At 40.2% G+C, this 20,000-nt stretch overlaps 1 protein-coding gene across 1 annotated transcript in view; it reads right to left on the reverse strand.

The window, feature by feature from the left end:
• Window positions 1-20,000, reverse strand: part of LOC106086709 (dynein beta chain, ciliary) — a 140,119-nt gene that overhangs the window by 90,289 nt on the left and 29,830 nt on the right. Inside the window, exons 5-11 of the mRNA XM_059361391.1 lie at window positions 11,601-12,236; window positions 11,221-11,530; window positions 6,969-7,205; window positions 6,450-6,733; window positions 1,121-1,300; window positions 694-796; window positions 351-564 (exon numbers count right to left, since the gene is read on the reverse strand). Of these exons, the coding sequence (XP_059217374.1) occupies window positions 351-564; window positions 694-796; window positions 1,121-1,300; window positions 6,450-6,733; window positions 6,969-7,205; window positions 11,221-11,530; window positions 11,601-12,236 (1,964 nt within the window). The remainder of the gene's footprint in view (window positions 1-350; window positions 565-693; window positions 797-1,120; window positions 1,301-6,449; window positions 6,734-6,968; window positions 7,206-11,220; window positions 11,531-11,600; window positions 12,237-20,000) is intronic.

Raw genomic sequence — 20,000 nt, forward strand, 5'->3', positions numbered from 1 at the left:
GTCTCCGTGAATAAGACGGGCTTGTTTGAAATCTTCAATATCAAAAATCTTCAACACTGTCATGCATCAAACACGGAGTACCAATGTTAGGCACTCGGCGAGTGAATACTTGAGTGAGTTTGGGCCATCAACAAACTTAAATTTTTCCAAAATCCCTCGAACATAAAGACCTCCCTAACCTAGACTACAATTAAGGTATACAACACAGATCATGCTGCCGCATTTCCTAGCTGATAGTCTCTGTTAAAGTGATGACACCTTAAAAAGTCTTTTGATTGGTGATATTGAATTTTGCTGGGGAGACTTCATTGCCTGCCGCATGGGGGAGAGGAAAGGTCATCAGCACTTACCATAGTTCCTCCATGTCAATGAAGTGGCTGCCAAATCCAAATGTTCATCGATAACACTGACAGATGGTTGAATTAATTGCATTTCTGTGGAAGCTGTCAATAGTCCACCTGGCTCCCGGATGCTGTTGTAGTATTCGGCAATTTGCATTAGCCTAATCTTGCGATGCCAAAAAATGTCGCGTTGTGCGTACAAATCGAGAAGTGTTTGTGGCAGTAACTGTTGTGGCTGCGGCTGCGGAGACTGCTGCTGTTGATTATGTTGCCTTACAACTTCCGCTTGTTGTGGCTGTGTAGGTGGAGTTGGTGTTGGTGTTTGTGTTGGACACAGGGCCGTTGTCATAGTCATCAATAGCGTTTGGCGTTTGTTATAGAGCTCTTGCAAGGCCAGCAAATATTTGGTCTCTCTTAACAGTGTGAAGAGTTCAATGGAGAAATGCATTTCAAGGATTTTATTGGAAGTAGTGTCAGTGCCAGTTGACGATGATGATGGTGATGGTGATGCAGCTACTGCTGTTGCTGCCTTTGATTCACTCATTGCTGTTGTCGCAGTATTGGTGACAATTCGACAACGATGCGTATAATTGAGAACAGGCCAGGTGCTAGAGGCGGGGATGCAGCTCGGGTAGTGTTTAGTGGAACTTTGCACTATGCCATCGTTGCTATTGCGGCTAAGGGAATATCTTTGGCTACAGCCGCTGCTATCAACACCGACACGACCACCTTCAGTATCCTGTTTGCCATTGTGGTGGCATTGGCCAATGAGTTTGTCACTGCCAGCATTGTGGTGTAGTGTCATCAATTTGCTATCGAGTCCTTGTGCAATGCGTTTCTCGATAGTCTGCTGCCAATTGTGCCAAACTTTCAATTGCAAATTGCTAAGCTTTGTTGTCAAAATATTGCGTCGTGCAGTCAGTTTTTCATATTGAAGACTTAAAGGATTTCCTTCAACACTATGTTGGTTGGTAGTGCATTAGTGTATTTGTATGGCGTATAATCAAAGAAAGAGAGACAGAGCACGGAGGAAAGGGAAAGAAAAAGTGAGTTATGTTTGAGCAAATAGACTTCTAGCATATGAGTGAATAGATGCAGCAGGTCATATCGTGGTATATTTTTGTATTATCCTGGCACGTGATAATTATGCGCACCACACGGGTGGAAATTTTAAACTCCGATCTGTGTGAAGTTCATCGTTAGCATTGCGAAGCTCAGCCGAGAGCTATCGGGCACGTCCACGGGATGCGGATAGGAGTATGCTCCTTAGTTATAGGAAGTAACTGCAACTGCAGACGCCGTGAGAGGCCGTGTGCCACCGGCTCTTACTTAAATATTGAGTGCCTGTGATATTCGATGCAACAAGGCGACTTAATATAACCAACGACCATCACGTCCCGCGGTGATCGATTATATGGACCGCAAAGACATTGCCTACCTTTAGGAGCTTGCTTACATATAGAACTATGAGGCTATTACAACAATAACAACCCTGTCGCACAGCAGGTCACCATGGCGCAGAGGTTAGCATGTCCGCCTATGACGTCGAATGCCTTGGTTCAAACCCAGGCGTGAACATCAGAACATATTTTTACCGGTGGTTGTCCCCTTACTAACGCTGGCTCTATATGTGAGGTATCCTGCCAAGCTAAAACTTCTCTACCAAGTGGTGTTGCCATGCGGCACGCCGTTCGGAGCTTAAACTTTAATCGGACTGTACTCATTGATGTGGGAGAAGTATTCCCCGTGCTTAAATGGAATGATCATCGGAAATTTAGTAAGTAGTAGTAGAAGGCTAAGGCTAAAGTTAAGGTTAAGGTTAAGGTTAAGGTTAAGGTTAAGGTTAAGGTTAAGGTTAAGGCTAAAGTTAAGGTTAAGGTTAAGGTTAAGGTTAAGGTTAAGGTTAAGGTTAAGGTTAAGGTTAAGGTTAAGGTTAAGGTTAAGGTTAAGGTTAAGGTTAAGGTTAAGGTTAAGGTTAAGGTTAAGGTTAAGGTTAAGGTTAAGGTTAAGGTTAAGGTTAAGGTTAAGGTTAAGGTTAAGGTTAAGGTTAAGGTTAAGGTTAAGGTTAAGGTTAAGGTTAAGGTTAAGGTTAAGGTTAAGGTTAAGGTTAAGGTTAAGGTTAAGGTTAAGGTTAAGGTTAAGGTTAAGGTTAAGGTTAAGGTTAAGGTTAAGGTTAAGGTTAAGGTTAAGGTTAAGGTTAAGGTTAAGGTTAAGGTTAAGGTTAAGGTTAAGGTTAAGGTTAAGGTTAAGGTTAAGGTTTAGGTTAAGGTTAAGGTTTAGGTTAAGGTTTAGGTTTAGGTTTAGGTTTAGGTTTAGGTTTAGGTTTAGGTTTAGGTTTAGGTTTAGGTTTAGGTTTAGGTTTAGGTTTAGGTTTAGGTTTAGGTTTAGGTTTAGGTTTAGGTTTAGGTTTAGGTTTAGGTTTAGGTTTAGGTTTAGGTTTAGGTTTAGGTTTAGGTTTAGGTTTAGGTTTAGGTTTAGGTTTAGGTTTAGGTTTAGGTTTAGGTTTAGGTTTAGGTTTAGGTTTAGGTTTAGGTTTAGGTTTAGGTTTAGGTTTAGGTTTAGGTTTAGGTTTAGGTTTAGGTTTAGGTTTAGGTTTAGGTTTAGGTTTAGGTTTAGGTTTAGGTTTAGGTTTAGGTTTAGGTTTAGGTTTAGGTTTAGGTTTAGGTTTAGGTTTAGGTTTAGGTTTAGGTTTAGGTTTAGGTTTAGGTTTAGGTTTAGGTTTAGGTTTAGGTTTAGGTTTAGGTTTAGGTTTATGTTTAGGTTTAGGTTTAGGTTTAGGTTTAGCTTTAGGTTAAGGTTTAGGTTTAGGTTTAGGTTTAGGTTTAGGTTTAGGTTTAGGTTTAGGTTTAGGTTTAGGTTTAGGTTTAGGTTTAGGTTTAGGTTTAGGTTTAGGTTTAGGTTTAGGTTTAGGTTTAGGTTTAGGTTTAGGTTTAGGTTTAGGTTTAGGTTAAGGTTTAGGTTTAGGTTTAGGTTTAGGTTTAGGTTTAGGTTTAGGTTTAGGTTTAGGTTTAGGTTTAGGTTTAGGTTTAGGTTTAGGTTTAGGTTTAGGTTTAGGTTTAGGTTTAGGTTTAGGTTTAGGTTTAGGTTTAGGTTTAGGTTTAGGTTTAGGTTTAGGTTTAGGTTTAGGTTTAGGTTAAGGTTAAGGTTCAGGGTCAGTCTGCCATCAGACTCCTTTTTCGTCCATTGTTATGGTACAGGAACAGAAGAAGGAAGATGCCTTCCAGTTTCTACCGTTGAACCATCCAGATCGCTTTGAAAACGCCCAATAACTTGGGAATGTTCACTTCCGCTAAATCAGACAGGTTCTCAAAAAAAATAGAACCTAAAGTGGAAAAGTCGTTGCTGGAAACCTTCAGTCTTACAGCATGTTTTTCGATTAGACAGTGACCTGTCATGATGGACACAATAACTGAGACCTCTGTTCAGTGACAGACAAGAATTAGACCTCTTCAAGTCTAGATTAGGCCACATAGTTTTGGAATGCTCACATCCCCCTCTTTGTGACCATCTATTATTCGTTGTCCTTCCGGTTTGGTCTTTAAATCTTAGCTTACATGTCGCTAAAGGCATACCCACAGATTCCAGTATCCCGGAATTTGTAGTGTTGTTCCTAGCCTCTCAAGCACGTCCGATTTACAATTCCCATATCTCTGTGGCCCAGCACCAAGAACAGGTGAATTATAAACTGTTCAGCCAGCTAATTGAGAGATCTGCGACACTCGGGGCGGTTTTTGTGTTGAGAAATACGTTCTCCAAATATTTAATGGCTACCTGAAAAGATATCTATGCCAATCGTCGTTATGACATTTTATCTTATCCATTCCACCACTTCCTTAGTTGCAAGGATATCCGCTTGATACACACTGCAGAGGTCGGGTAACCTTTCGATATGACCAGTTCTAGATCTTTACACCCCAAAGCCAACCTGGTCGTCTAGTCCGGAACCATCCGTATAGAAGTCTATGTAACTTCTGTTACCAGGGATATCGTACTTCCAATCAGTTCTATCAGGAATAGCGGTACAGTACTTTTTATCAAAAAGTGGCTCAGGTAAGGTGCAATCCACACAGCCTGGAACATCGGATATTGTGTCAATGATAACACAGTGTCCGTAGGCGCCACAAGCTCCCTTAACCCCACGGCAGTGGTTGCTGCAATTTGTGTAGCCACAATGTCCAGAGGCATTAGATGTAGCATTAAATTCGGTGTATCAGACGGTGTCATTCTCAATGCACCTGTGATGCACAAAGAAGCTATCCCTTGGATCCGGTTAAGTATTAAGCAGTAGGTGGACTTTTGAAGCGCCGTCCACCAGACCATAACACCATATAGCATTATAGCCTGACAACTGCAGTATGTACCCAATGCATGAAACGCGGTCTAAACCCCCAACTTTTGCCAGTGGCTCTCTTGCAGATGTATAGGGCAAGAGTATCCCTTCTTGCCCTTTCCAAAATGTTTAATTTGAAGTCCGATTTCCTATCCAGCAAAACACCAAGGCATTTTCCGCTTTCTGTAAATGGAACATTTTCTCCACCCAAGGAGACAGGTGCCATTGTAGGCAACTTGTATCTCTTACTGAAAAGAGCTCCTTCTGTCTGGCATGGATTTATACCTAGACCACTTTCGGTAGCTCACTTCGATGTGGCACGTCGAGTTTCCTGAAGTTTATCTCTGGGAAACTTTCCATCCTTTAATCCAGCATCTGTCTGCCATTCGTTCTTTTTGGGAAAAGAATTATGCACATCCTGTCTCGAATCAGTGTCGATGGCAGTTAGTCTGAGATCTTCCTTAGACTCCTCACTACAAATTTAGTATCCCGAACGGAACTGGAATCCGTTCTCCTTCAGCATGCAGAGTTTCCTCAGCCTGAGCGCTAACTTGGCGGCACAGTTCCGAATATAGACCTCAATAGGTTAGATATCCAACATCGCTTCCAATTCTGCTTTCGCTGTGGCCAATCTTTTCACCTGATGGAACTCTCTGGCACCAATCCTCCTTTCTACAGTCTTCCGGTATATGGGTGCCCCATATGCCAGCCCTGCGATAGGAGTCTTTTCTCCGTATTCCTTTTCCGCTACAATTTCGAATTGAAGACTATGCCTGCATAGATATTTCATCTCATTCGTCACGTTCCCTACCAAAGACCGGTGTCTAATATTCGGTATCCTATGTCAAGTGAAGCCCTGGCTGATTATCTTTCTAGTGACCTTTCCATGATCTCCCTGATCGTAGACGGGAGCTTGCCTTTGAAGTCACCAGGTTTCAGAAAATTGGCGAAACCACCCTCTCTTTGAGACGTACGCTTTGTCACACGACCTTTGGCGTGTTGATAATCCTGTTGCGTAGCATTTTATCCGTCCTATTTACGAAGAGTGCCATACATAAATTAAATTAACGCCTCCTCCTAATATCCAAGGCTATCTGTTGCCCTATCGTCTTGTTTGCTATTGCCCTAATGGCCATCCTACTCATCCTAAATATGTTCACATCTGATGATACCGCTTTGACACTCTACTACCTCACACATACCGTGATTGCCCGATGTTCACCTGCACCATGTTATTGTCAGCCAACCAGAAACAGAATTCGTTCTCTGGGCCCCTCTCCCCCTTGCTCTTCTAGCTTTGATCCATGAATGTGGCACTTCCAGTTCAGTTTTCTATCGAAGACCTCTACCAAGTATTACATGTCCTTGCCGGATATCGACATCGTGCTGTTGAGTAAATATGGCGCAGTCTCTGGGTTAACCTTCAACCCCCAGATCTAGCCCGGTTGCATGCTATTTCCAAGATCCTTTCTGCCTTTCCGCATAGCGTCATAGCATCCTCTGCATAATAGACAGCTTTAAATCCCTCTCTAGTTAGGATTCCTAGCAAATCATGACTTGGAGTACAACGAAAGGGAAAAGTTCCTCTTATATTAAACGCTGCACTCATCATTCCATAACCACGATATGGCCTACATTACACCCCATGCAATTGCAATGCCTTATTCCTTCGTTACACGGAGACTAAGTGATGTATAGCGGTGTTCGTGACATTTCTTAAAGAGTGTTTATTTTTTTTTTTTTCAAAAAAAAATTCTCCTATGATGGGAAAAACTTACAGCCAAACTTTTATCAAGGCATTCAATTCATTGGCGGCAAATACATCGCATCTACGCATACAGTTCTCCAACCACATTATTGCTGCAGCCATGGGTGGAAAGTTGCTGCGTTCCAGCGGTATGGCTGCCACACCGCGATATTCAAATGCCAGTAGCACATTGCCGACAATGCCTTCAATCGGCAGCAATTCATCGTCATAGACGGCAAGGATGTGGGGCAAAATAATCCGTAATTCGTATTGAATGCTTTGGCGTTGCAGAATGTTGGCAAACATTGTTGTGAGCTGTTGGCAATGTGGTTGCGAGTATCAAACACCAACACACACACACACAAAGTTCCCCACCAGCATACAAACGTGCAAATCAGTACAAAATAAATATGTATGAAAAAAAAAAAGAAGAGAATTGAATACAAAGAGCATTAAAATACATCACATTTCCATAAACACCAAATTGTGGTAGTAGTAGTGACAAGATGGCATGGTGTGCTTGTGTTGAGTGTGTTTGCGAATATTGTACCTTGGTTAGCTGCTCCCAATTGTGGCAGTCGCCAAATGCCTGCAGCAAAATTGTGGCTAATTTCTTTTCCAACACCTCCATGTGTTGAAAAAATATGGCCTGTTCGCGACGAAACATTTGCCAATTTGGGTTTTTTTTCTGAGCTGCTGTTGTTGTTGATGTTGCAGTGGTGCTATGACTTAGATCGATGTCTAATTTGGTCCATTCTTCAAAGAGCATTTTAAAGTCGGCATGAATCTGATGGAGTGGAGAGAGGAATAAATAAATAGAAAACAAGTAAGAAGGCGTTAAGTTCGGCCGGGCCGAACTTTGGATACCCACCACCTCGGGTATATATGTGAACCACATTTCGTCAAAATCCAGTGAAAAATGCATACCTTAAGCCCCATAGCAGCTCTATAGATATCATCCGATTTAGACCAAATGCTTATAAATACAAGTCATTGTTCAACCGAGAGATCGGTCTATATGGCAGCTATATCCAAATCTGGACCGATCTGAGCCAAATTAAAGACAAATATCGAAGGGCCCAACACAAGTCATTGTCCCAAATTTCGGCGACATCGGACAATAAATGCGCTTTTTATGGGCCCAAAACTTTAAATCGAGAGATCGGTCTATATGGCAGCTATATCCAAATCTGAACCGATCAGGGCCAAATAGAAGAAAGATATCGAAGGGCCTAAGGCAAATCAATGTCCCAAATTTCAGCAAAATCGGATAATAAAAGTGGCTTTTATGGGCCTAAGACCATAAATCGGAGGATCGGTCTATATGGCAGCTATATCCAAATTTGAACCGATCTGGGCCAAATTGACGAAGGATGTCGAAGGGCTCAACGCAACTCACTGTCCCAAATTTCAGCAAAATCGGATAATAAATGTGGCTTTTATGGGCCTAAGACCATAAATCGGAGTATCGGTCTACATGGCAGCTATATCCAAATTTGGACCGATCTGAACCAAATTGACGAGGGATGTCGAAGGGCTCAACGCAACTCACTTTCCCAAATTTCAGCAAAATCGGATAATAAATGTGACTTTTATGGGCCTAAGACCATAAATCGGAGCATCGGTCTATATGGCAGCTATATCCAAATTTGGACCGATTTGGACCAAATTGACGAAGAATATTGAAGGGCCTAACACAACTCACTGTGCCAAATTTCATCCAAATCGGATGTAAAATGTGGCTTTTATGGGCCTAAGACCCTAAATCTGAGGATCGGTCTATATGGCAGCTATATCCAAATTTGGACCGATCTGAGCCAAATTGACGAAGGATATCGAAGGGCCCAACGCAACTCACTGTCGCAAATTTCAGCAAAATCGGATAATAAATGTGGCTTTTATGGGCCTAAGACCCTAAATCGGCAGATCGGTCTATATGGGGGCTATATCAAGATATTGTCAGATATAGCCCATCTTCTAACTTAACCTGCTTATGGACAAAAAAAGAATCTGTGCAAAATTTCAGCTCAATATCTCAATTTTTAAAGACTGTAGCGTGATTTCAACAGACAGACGGACAGACGGACGGACATGTCTAGATCGTCTTAGATTTTCACGCTGATCAAGAATATATATACTTTATAGGGTCGGAAATGGATATTTCGATGTGTTGCAAACGGAATGACAAAATGAATATACCCCCATCCTTCGGTGGTGGGTATAAAAATATAAAATAAAGTGACTGATTGATTGCTGACTGACTGACTAACGGACTGCCTGACGGACTGACTGACTGACCGAATGACTGACTGATCATAGCCCAGCCAGCTAGAATCATGAAATTTTGCATGAGTGTTTGCTTTGGGTTATAGGCACGGGATAGGTGGCCACCAGGTTAGCATGTCCGCCTGGGTTCGAATCCTGGCGAGACCACCAGAAAAAATTTTCAGCGGTGGTTTTCCCCTCCTAATGCTGTCAACATTCGTGAGGTACTATGCCATGTAAAACTTCTCTCCAAAGAGGTGTTGCACTGCTGCACGCCGTTCGAACTCGGCTATAAAAAGGAGGCCCCTTATCATTGAGCTTAAACTTGAATCGGACTGCACTCATTGATATGTGAGAAGTTTGCCCCTTTTCCTTAGTGGAATGTTCATGGGCAAAATTTGCAATTTGCATAGGCACGGGACAAGACTGGATATGGTGATATTCGTACGTAGTACCAAAAAGTACGAAATGGTACATATTTGCCCAGCTCGAATAGAAAGTGCTAAAATTATCTTCTTGGGATCAAATTAAAGAGCGTCTCGATAAAATTAGGTTTGGTAAAAAATTTCGGAAAATCGTACCAGAAGTGGTACCGCAATTAGTACTTTTTGGTACTTTCTTTGTAAATTGAACGAAAGCTCTGAATTTTGGAAATAAGGTACACTATGGCAACCTTAGTCGGTGACTATTAGAGTTTGTACATTTATTGATCAAAAAAGTACCAACAAGGTACGAAAAGGATGAACTTTGTACTGGGCGGATGGATGGAGCTGGAATTTTGAAATTTGACTTAAAAGACATCTGGTGGAAAACGATGAGAAACAAGAGAAACAAAAAGGGGAAAATAAAGAGTACTGGTAACCGGAGAAAACATTCGTTTAGTACCAAAATTGGTACATTTGGTACTTTCTTGATAGATGGAGCTAGAGGTCCGAAATTTGGCATGTAGGTGCAACTAGGAACTATATGATGGGTGACCAAATGATCTCATCACAATTCGTACTTTTTGGTACTAAAATTGGTACCTTTGGTAAAGTGGCAAATATGATACTTTACTTATAGAAGGAGCTAGGGTTCTAAAATTTAGCATGTAGATACAATTAGGAAAATTATGATGACTATGATCGTTTTACAATTTGCACATGAGGGTACAAATATTGGTACCATTTGGTACTTTCTGTGCCGATGGAGCTGGCGATCTAAAATTTGACATGTAGGGAAAACTTGAAAATATACGATGGGCGACTAATTGATTTTTTTCACAATTCGAACATTTTGGTACCAAAATAGGTACTATTTGGTACTTTCTTGACAGATGAAGCTAGAGGTCCAAAATTTGGCATGGAGGTAAAACTAAGAAATAAATGATGCATGACTAAATGATATATTTAAAAATTGTACACTTTGGCACCAAAATGGGTACCATTTTTACTTTCTTCATAGATGGAGCTAGAGGTCAGATATTTTGAATGTAGTTACAACTAGGAAAAATATGATGGGCGACTAAATGGTCTATTAGCAAAACGTACATTTTTATAACGTTTGGTACTTTCTTTACAGATGGTGCTAGAGGTCTGAAGTTTGGCATTTAAGTACAAGTTGGAAATCTATGATGGGTGACTAAATGACCTGCTTAAAATTCGTATATTTTAGTACCAAAAGTGGTACCACTTGGTACTCTCCTCGCAAATGGAGCTAGAGGTATGAAATTTGGCATGCAGGTACAACTCGGAAAAATATAATGGGTAACTATGTTCTTTTTAAATTTTTTACATTTGGGTACCAATATTGGTACCATTTGTTACTTTCTGTGCAGATGGAGCTAGAAGTCTGAAATGAAGAAATAAATGATGGGCGAATAAAAAGGTTTTTTCACAATTCGAATATTTTGGTACCAAAATTGGTACCATTTGGTACTTTCTTTATAGATAGAGCTAGAGGTCCGGAATTTGGCAGGTGGGTAAAACTAAGAAATAAATGATGGATGACTAAATGATCAATTCAAAATTCATAAATTTTGGTACCAAAATTGGTACCATTTTGTACTTTCGTCATAAATGGAACTAGAGGTCTGAAATTTTGAATGTTGGCACAACAAAAAAATATATGACTGATGATACATTTTGGTACCAAAATTGGTACCACTTGGTCATTTCTTTACGGATGGAGCTAGAGGTGGTGAAATTTGGTATGCCGGTACGACTAGGATGAATATGAGGGTGATTAAATGATCTATTCACATCTAGTTTATTTTGGTACCATTTGGTACTTTCCTTACAGTTGGAGCTAAAGGTCTAAAATTTGGCATGTAGGTAAAAGAAGGAAATATATAATGGTTGATGAAATAATTCATTCAAAATTCGTACATTTTGGTACTAAAAAGTGCAAAATAGTACGCAATAGCTTATCTTCGCCTATTTGCCACACTCTGTTTGCCACACTCTAACAACCCACTGTGCGGAAAATAATCTTCGTCCTGTGTATGAGAACTCAATCAATGCAAACCTATGTTTCTTAATTTTATCTCTCTTATTTACCTGTCTTATACGCTCCGTTAAATGTTTGCCTATACAACCACCGATTTCCATTTTCTCCAGACTTTGAAAAGAAACTGCCGCCTCAAAGACTTTTTGAATTTCAGCCAGTTGTTCCAGAAAACCATCTAAGGCATGTCCAAAAACATCCTCGTTGGAGAAGCGCCATAACTGTTGGACCTCAGCAGCACTCGATGCCATAGAAAGAGAATCCAAGTACATTTCTCCATTTGGGGGTGGTACTACAGATAAGGCTGGCAACAAAATGGGTTGATTGCTGGTGTATTTGCTTTTATATTCCAACAATTTGGACCTAAAGAAGACAATTATTAATTTTCTTAATATTTACCCCCCCCCCCCAATTAAATTCCACCCATACTCACTTAAACATTTCCAAAATGCCCACAGTCTTGGTGATCTTCAACAGCCCCTCATCGGCATCACTTTGAAACAAGGTGGCCAATTCCAGATCTTCACTAGCCCTTCTAATCATCAGATTGCAAATACAACGCAGCATCACTGTCATTCTAGCGGTTGTACGATAGTGTCGAGCATTGGACCACAGCAGGTGGATCACATGTACCAAAGGCAAAATCAATTCCTGGGCATTGGCAAAACTTACAGCATTAAAGGCTGAAGTTTGCCTTAGCAAAGGATGTAGCCATAGTGAAACCTCTTGAGCTTCATGCCAAGCGCATACGACATTTTTAAGCATTTTCGTAAATGGCTTGTAATAGGGGGAATCAATCTCCTCCAAAATATAGCCCACCGATTCATGGGTATTACAGCTCAATTGCTTGTAAAGATTTTCAAAATTGTGCTGACGATTTATCCAAAAATTGACTTCCTGTGCTGGCATACTAACGGCTACTAGACGAGGGCTGCCACCTTTGCTGCGTGTATTGCAGGGTGTACATTCGGATTTCTCATTGATTATATCATGTACTTGGCTAGACCAATTGATGACCATTTCCTCGAGTAGACCTCGAAATTTTTCGCATAAAGCTGATTCGATGTTTCTAGGGAAAGAATATTTTGACAAAATTTCCCATTAAAACCAGTAAGGAAAGGCTAAAGTCGGGCGGTGCCGACTATGTAATACCCTGCACCCACCCTCATCGAAAACCAGACGGAAACTGATTCATTATACTATTCTCCGAAATCCATTCAACCATACGGTTCAGCAATAAAATGCAAATTTGCCCATGAATATTCCATTAAGGAACTGGGGCGAACTTGAGTGCTGTCCGATCCAATATTAAGCTCATTGATAAGGGCCCCCTTTTTATAGCCGAGTCCGAACGAAGGAGAAGCTATAGACATATAGACTCAAAAATGGCTGAACCGATTACTTTGAAATTTCCACAGGTTGGTCTGGAAGGAAACATAGGCTATATAATTTTTCAATATCGGAAGGGGGACGGACCTTCCCCCTTATGCCAAAAACATAACCCAAAATAAAAAGTCGATTGATCGGGACAATATAGGTATCAAATGAAAGGTATTGGAGAGTAGAATACGAATATGGTATAAAACTTTAAGTCTAAGTACCCATCGGGCCGCCCCAACCCCAAAACTCCCCCAAACAGACATATTGGACATTCATTTCAATAAGCGCTATTAGACCCATTATGACTATATGGTACATGGCTGAACCGATTTCTTAAAATTTTCATTGATTGTGTACGTTTGTCTGGAAGGAAACATAGGCTATATAATTTTTATATATAGGGTGAAGGCGGACCCTCCCCCTTACCCCAAAAACGCCACCCATATCCGAAAGTGGTTCGATGGGCACAATTGGGGTATCAAATGAAAGGTATTGGAGACCAGAAAACGATTTTGTTATTAAAATGTGGGTCCAAATACCCAGCTGGCGCCCCCAGCCCCAAAACTCATCTAATCAGATAAATTCGAAGTTCATGTCAATATGGGATTCAAATGAAAAGTATATCGCATATAACATTAGGTCCAAGTAATGGGAGGTCGCCCACCCCCCAAATACCCCCAAATGGGCATATTAGCCGACCATTGCTATGTATGCGATTCAAATGAAAGGTATTTGGGAGTGGATTACAAATATGACATTCAAATTAGCGTTCAAGTCAAGGTGGCGCTTTTCCTCCTAAAAATACGTCAAATGGATTATTTGACCCATTATGATAATATGGGACTCAAATGAAAGGTATTTGAGAGTAGAAAACGAATTTAATATCCAATTTTGGAGCCAATGGGCTACGCCCTAAAGCACCCCCTAAACTAAACTTCATTTCCGTTGGGAATAAAGAACGTATTTTATATCTATTGTCAGTGCAAAATGCCAGTGGCCGCTCTAGCCCCAAAACACCCTCCAAAGAGAGCATATTTACCGGCCATTGGAATATGGGGCTCAAATTAAAGGGATTTGGAAGTGTAGCACGAATTTTATATCCATATTTGAGTCGTAATATCTGAGGTGCCATCCCTCCCCTAAAATGCAATTTTCATTACCCTAATTTTTAAAAATACCAGAAACCTAGCAGGGGCAATCATCTCACACATCAATGAGTGCTTTGCGATTCAAGTTTAAACTCAATAAATAGGGACTTTTTTTATAGCCGAGTCCGAATGGAGTCCCACAGTGCGACACCACTTTGGGGACAATTTGTTAAATGACCTTGGGTGGCATTGCACCTCGCAAATGTCGCCAACATTAAGAGGGGATAACCACCGCTTTGTCCAATGTTCTCGTCAGGACTCGAATGCGTTCAGTCTTATAGACTATAATGGCATGAATTCGATATCAGCATTCAGGGCGAAGTGTCCCCACCCTAAAAACATATTAGAGAGTTAAAGAAGGCGCAGCGTAGCGGGCCCGGTTCGGCTAGTATATGTGTATATGACAGTTATACCTAAATTTGAACCGATTTCTTTGAAATTCCCCAGTAATGTTGACATTCAAGAAAAAATAGTACCTGCCAAATTTCATTAGAATCGATTAACAACTGACCACATTATTGTAATATTAGTCCAAATCGGATGAACATATATATGGGAGTTATATCCAAATCTGAACTAATTTTTTCAATTTCAATAGGCTTCGTCTCTACGTCAAAAAAAAAATCATGTGTCAAATTTGAAGACGATCGGATTAAAAATTCCGATCTGTTTGTACATAAATTAACATGAACGGACGAACAGGCGGACAGACAGACAGAAGGATATAGCTAAATCGAATTGAATCAGAAAGATTCTGAGTCGATCCGTATACTTATCAATGGGTCTATGTCTCTTCTTTCTGGGTGCTACAAACAAATCCATTTTTCAAGTTCTTTGAATTAGTTTTTATACCCACCACCATAGGATGGGAGTATACTAATCTAGTCATTCTGTTTGAAAAACCTCGAAATATTCGTCTAAGACCCCAAAAAGAGTATATATTTTTGATCTTCTCGACAATCTGAGTCGATTTTGCCATGTCCGTCTGTCGAAATCAAAATAGCGGTTGAACGTGTAAAGCTAGCCGCTTGAAATTTTGCACAGATACTATGTCTTGATGTAGGTCATTGGGGATTGTAAATGGGCCATATCGGTTCAGATTTCGATATAGCTCCCATATAGACCGATCTCCGGATTAGACTTCTTGAGCCCTTGGAAGCCGTAATTTTTGTACGATTTGGCTGAAAATTTGCATGTAGTGTTCCGTTTTGACTTCTAATAACTGTGCTAAGTACAGTCTGGATCGGTCTATAACCTGATATAGCTCCCATATAAACCGATCTCCCGATTCGACTTCTTGAGCCCTTTCAAGCCGCAATTTCTGTCCGATTTGGCTAAAATTTTACAAATAGTGTTCTGTTATGCCTTTCAACAACTTTGCCATGTACCGTCCAAATCTGTCTATAACCTGATATAGCTCCCATGTAAACCGATCTTCCGATTTGACTTCTTGAGCCCTTACAAGCCACAATTTTTGTCCGATTTGGCTGAAATTTTGCAAATAGTGTTCTGTTGTGACTTTCAACAACTGTGCCAATTACGGACTATAACCAGATATAGCTCCCATATTTTAGCAGAATTCATGGTGGTCGGTTTTCAAGATGAGCTATATGAAGTTATTGATCAATATGGACCGTACTTGTCATGCCGTCATGCAAGTCATAGAAAAATATCGCCTCGAAAATTCAGGCAAATTGAATAATAATTACGCCCTCAAGAGGCTTAGAAAGTCAAATTGGGAAACTGGTTTATATGGCAGCTATAACAGGTTATGGACTGATTAAGACCAAACATAGCGCAGTGGAAGTCAAAACAAATCACTTCATGCCAAATTTCAGCCAAATCGGATAAGAATTGCCCCCTACAAAAGCTTACGCAATCTAGACCTAAGCTGTATCAAAACATGAACCGATGGGCCTAACACAACCCACTGTCCTAAATTTTGGCAAGAAATGCGCCTTTTCTGAGCCCAAAACTTTAAATTGAGAGATCGGTCTATATGGCAGCTGTATCCAAATCTGAACCGATGTGGGCCAAATTGAAGAATGCCGAGTAGCCTAACACAACTCACTGTCCCAAATTTTGGCAAAATTGGGCATAAAAATGCCCGTTTTATGGGCCCAAGACCTTAAATCGAGAGATCGGTCTATATGGCAGCTATTTCCAAATCTGGACCGATCTGAGCCAAATTGCAAAAATGTATCGGGTGGCCTAACACAACTCACTGTTCCAAATTTTGGCAAAATCTAACCAGAAATGCACTTTTTATGGGTCCAAGACCTTAATTCGAGAGATCGGTCTATATTGCAGCTATATTTAAATCTGGACAGGTCTGGGCCATATTAAAGAAGACTATCGAGTGGCCTTACACAACTCAATGTCCCAAATTTCAGCAAAATCGGATAATAACTGTGGCTTTTATGGGCCCAAGACCTTATATCGAAAGATCGGGCTATATAGCAGCTATATCCAAATCTGGACCGATCTGGGCTATATTGAAGAAGAATGTCGAGTGGCCTAACACAACTCACTGTCCCAAATTTCAGCGAAATCGGATAATAACGCCTCAGACTCTAAATCGTCGGATTGGTCTATATGGGGGCTATATCAAGATATAGTCCGATCCTGCTTATGGACAAAAAAAGAACCTATGCAAAGTTTCAGCTGAATATCTCTATTTTTAAAGAATGTAGCTTGATTTCAACACACTGACGGACAGACGGACGGACATGGCTAGATCGTCTTGGATATACTCTATAGGGTCGGAAGTGGATATTTCGATGTGTTGCAAACGGAATGACAAAATGAATATACCCCCATTCTTGGGTGGTGGCTATAAAAAAGGTAGTAGAGAGAATCGAATTATGATGACAAGAACCATATATGCTACCTAAGGTCTTATTCGGAAGCTTATCTCAGTATCCTGCCAACCTTGCTGAGAAGGATATCCATTACCTCACAATAGATCTCCTACTCTAGGACATTAAACTTTCGGGAAAAAAGGATATGTCATCCTGCAAAGTGTCTTTTGACACTTCTAGACCTTGTTATCACCTCGCCTAATACGTACAGTGATGACAGTCCACACAGTCATCGTGTCACGCAATTGACAATATCCACAATGATGTTCAACACATGGGAAACTCCAAGAAGCCTTGGTAGGAGCAATGCCTCAATGAACATCGGTCTGTACGACTCTCTCTAGTTTTCCAATCCTTTCATAGCTTCAGTGCATCGAGACATATGCTTTGGAAACTAGAAAGGTGTACGGCTATCTCTTGTTCCAATCCTTTCCTAGTTTCAGGGCATTGAGACATATACTTTGCGAACTATTGGGTTGCCCAAAAAGTAATTGCGGATTTTTTAAAAGAAAGTATATGCATATTTAATAAAACTTAGAATGAACTTTAATCAAATATACTTTTTTATACTTTTTTTCTAAAGCAAGCTAAAAGTTACAGCTGATAACTGACAGAAGAAAGAATGCAATTACAGAGTCACAAGCTGTGAAAAAATTTGTCAACGCTGACTATATGAAAAATCCGCAATTACTTTTTGGGCAACCAATATAAAGGTGTCCGGACACGGGTGAGAACCTTGGTCAGCCATAAGTTCCGCTTATGTTAGACATATTTTCAATGCAACACATGTCCACATCTGGAGAAGGTGAAAGGACACTGTAGCGTAGACTGGTGTACTCGTTGAGTGCCACCTTCATGTTGATGGGTATCTAAATATCGGTACGGCTGATCTTAATGAGTTCTCATACATTATAATTTATTTTAACATTTTTGGTCATCTTGTTATATGTGCACCTAATTATAGCTACACTTCACCTTGAATAATTGGTAGGCCGTCTAAACCAATTTTCATCCAATTTTATACATATTCCCCCAAATTAGCAACATTATTCTCAGAATCCATTTAATTGGCTTAAATAGGGGGCACACTTAAAGCTAAGTCCATATTTTTGCATTAAATAGCTTCACAACCTTTCTTGCTACTAACACAAACCAAAAACTTTCTCACACATATATTCTCACATACAGCCAAACTTCAATAAACCCCTGCTTGAAATGATTCATGCAATAACTCTGAGGTTGTAAAATTAAACACTACTACAGCAAGTTGGGAAAATGATGAAGAAAAAAAAAAAAAATAATTAATTAATGAAATTCATGTTGTAGTTAGCTTTTATAGTGTCTGTGTGTGTGTGTGTGTGTGCGAGCTGGGATACTCGAGTCCTTGCATTACAGTTAACAAGAACAACATCCAACAAATTTCTCCCCCTCAATGCTGACTAAGAAAAACTTTGGCACTTTTGCTTGGTATTAAAACACTTCGAACTATTTGGCGGAATGTGTTGCAAAGTAAATGCTCATTAGAGTGTCCTTAAAGTTTTCGATTCAAAAATCTACTTTGAACTCTGATGCTGTTGCGTTGTATTTCGTTTTGTTTAGTCCCTTTTTCATTATTTTTCTAGTTGATGTTGTTTTGGTTGTTGTTTTGCGCAAAATTGTTGCCATTGCAAAAAAAACCTAATTAGTGAGAGCACCACTGCGAAAATGAAGGAGAATGTTGTCGAGTGTTGTGGCAACACTCAAGAGTATCGTATGTGCTCATAGGCTAGAATGCAAAGTGAATTAAAACAAGTAAGGACGGGCTAATAACCGACACATTGAGGGCTAAGTCATCAGAGCTTAAATTTTCTCAAATTTGAAGTAGAGACAAGACTTTTAATCGATATATCGGTCTACATGGCAGCTATATCCAAATCTGGACCGATTTAGGCCAAGTTTTAGAAAAATGTCGAAGAGCCTAACACAACGCACTGTCCCAAATTTCGCCGAAATCGGACAATAAATGTACCTTTTAAGGACCCAAGACCTTAAATCGAGAGATCGGGCTATATGGCAGCTATATCCGTATCTGGACCGATCTGCGCCATATTTAAAATCGGATAATAAATATATCTTTTATCGGCCTAAGACCCTAAATCGGAGGATCGGTCTATATGGCAGCTATATCCAAATTTGGACCGATCTGGGCCATATTGACTAAGAATGTCGAAGGGCCTAATACAACTCACTGTCCCGAATTTCAGCAAAATCGGATAATAAATGTAGCTTTTATCGGCCTAAGACCCTAAATCGGAGGATCGGTCTATATGGCAGCTATATCCAAATTTGGACCGATCTGGGCCATATTGACTAAGAATGTCGAAGGGCCTAACACAACTCACTGTCCCGAATTTCAGCAAAATCGGATAATAAATGTGGCTTTTATGGGCCTAAAACCCTAAATCGGAAGATCGGTTTATATGGCAGCTATATCCAAATCTGGACCGATCTGAGCCATATTGACTTAGAATGTCGAAAGGCCTAACACAACTCACTGTTTTAAATTTCAGAAAAATTGGACATTAAATATGGCTTTTATGGGCCTAAGACCCTAAATCGGCCGATTCGGAAGAAGATTACGAATATGGTCAGGAAGTAGGAATAGGCTTTATAATTAATTGATATCGGAAGGGGGCGGACCGTCCCCGTTACCCCAAAAATACCACCCAAAATCACAAGTTGATATAGACAATATGGATATCAAATGAAAGGTATTGAAGAGTAGAATACAAATGTGGTATTAAAAATTGAGTCCAAGAGCCCAGGAAGTCGCCCTATCCCCAAAATATCTAAAAACAGACAATTTGGTCGTCCATATCAATATGGGGCTTAAATGAAAGGTATTCGAAAGTAGATTATGAATCTGACATACAAAATCAGATCGAAGTGTAGGGGCTATATAATTTTTTGATATCGGATGATGGCTGACCCTCCCCCTTACACCAAAAACGCCACCAAAACCAAAAGAGGACTGATGGGCACAATATAGGTATCAAATGAAAAGTATTGGAGACTAGAAAATTAAAATCATATTAAATTTTGGGTCCAAGTACCCGACCGCGGGCCGCCCCAACCCAAAAACTCATCTAAACAGAAATATTCGACGTTCCTATTAATATGGGACTCAAATGAAAAGTATTATGCAGTTGATTACAAATATGGCATAAAAAATTTGGTCCAAATACCACCAAATGGGCATATTAGCCGACCATGGCTATATAGGATTCAAATGAAAGATATTTGGGAGTAGATTAAAAATATGACATTAAAATTTGGGTTCAACTCGAGGTGGCTCTTTCCTCCTTAGAATACGTCGAAAAATTAAATGACCCCTTATGGCAATATGGGACTCAAATGAAAGGTATTTGAGAGTAGAAAACAAATTTGATATCCAATTTGGGGGTA

Source organism: Stomoxys calcitrans, chromosome 2, assembly GCF_963082655.1.
Source record: "Stomoxys calcitrans chromosome 2, idStoCalc2.1, whole genome shotgun sequence".
Classification (NCBI taxonomy): Eukaryota; Metazoa; Arthropoda; class Insecta; order Diptera; family Muscidae; genus Stomoxys; species Stomoxys calcitrans.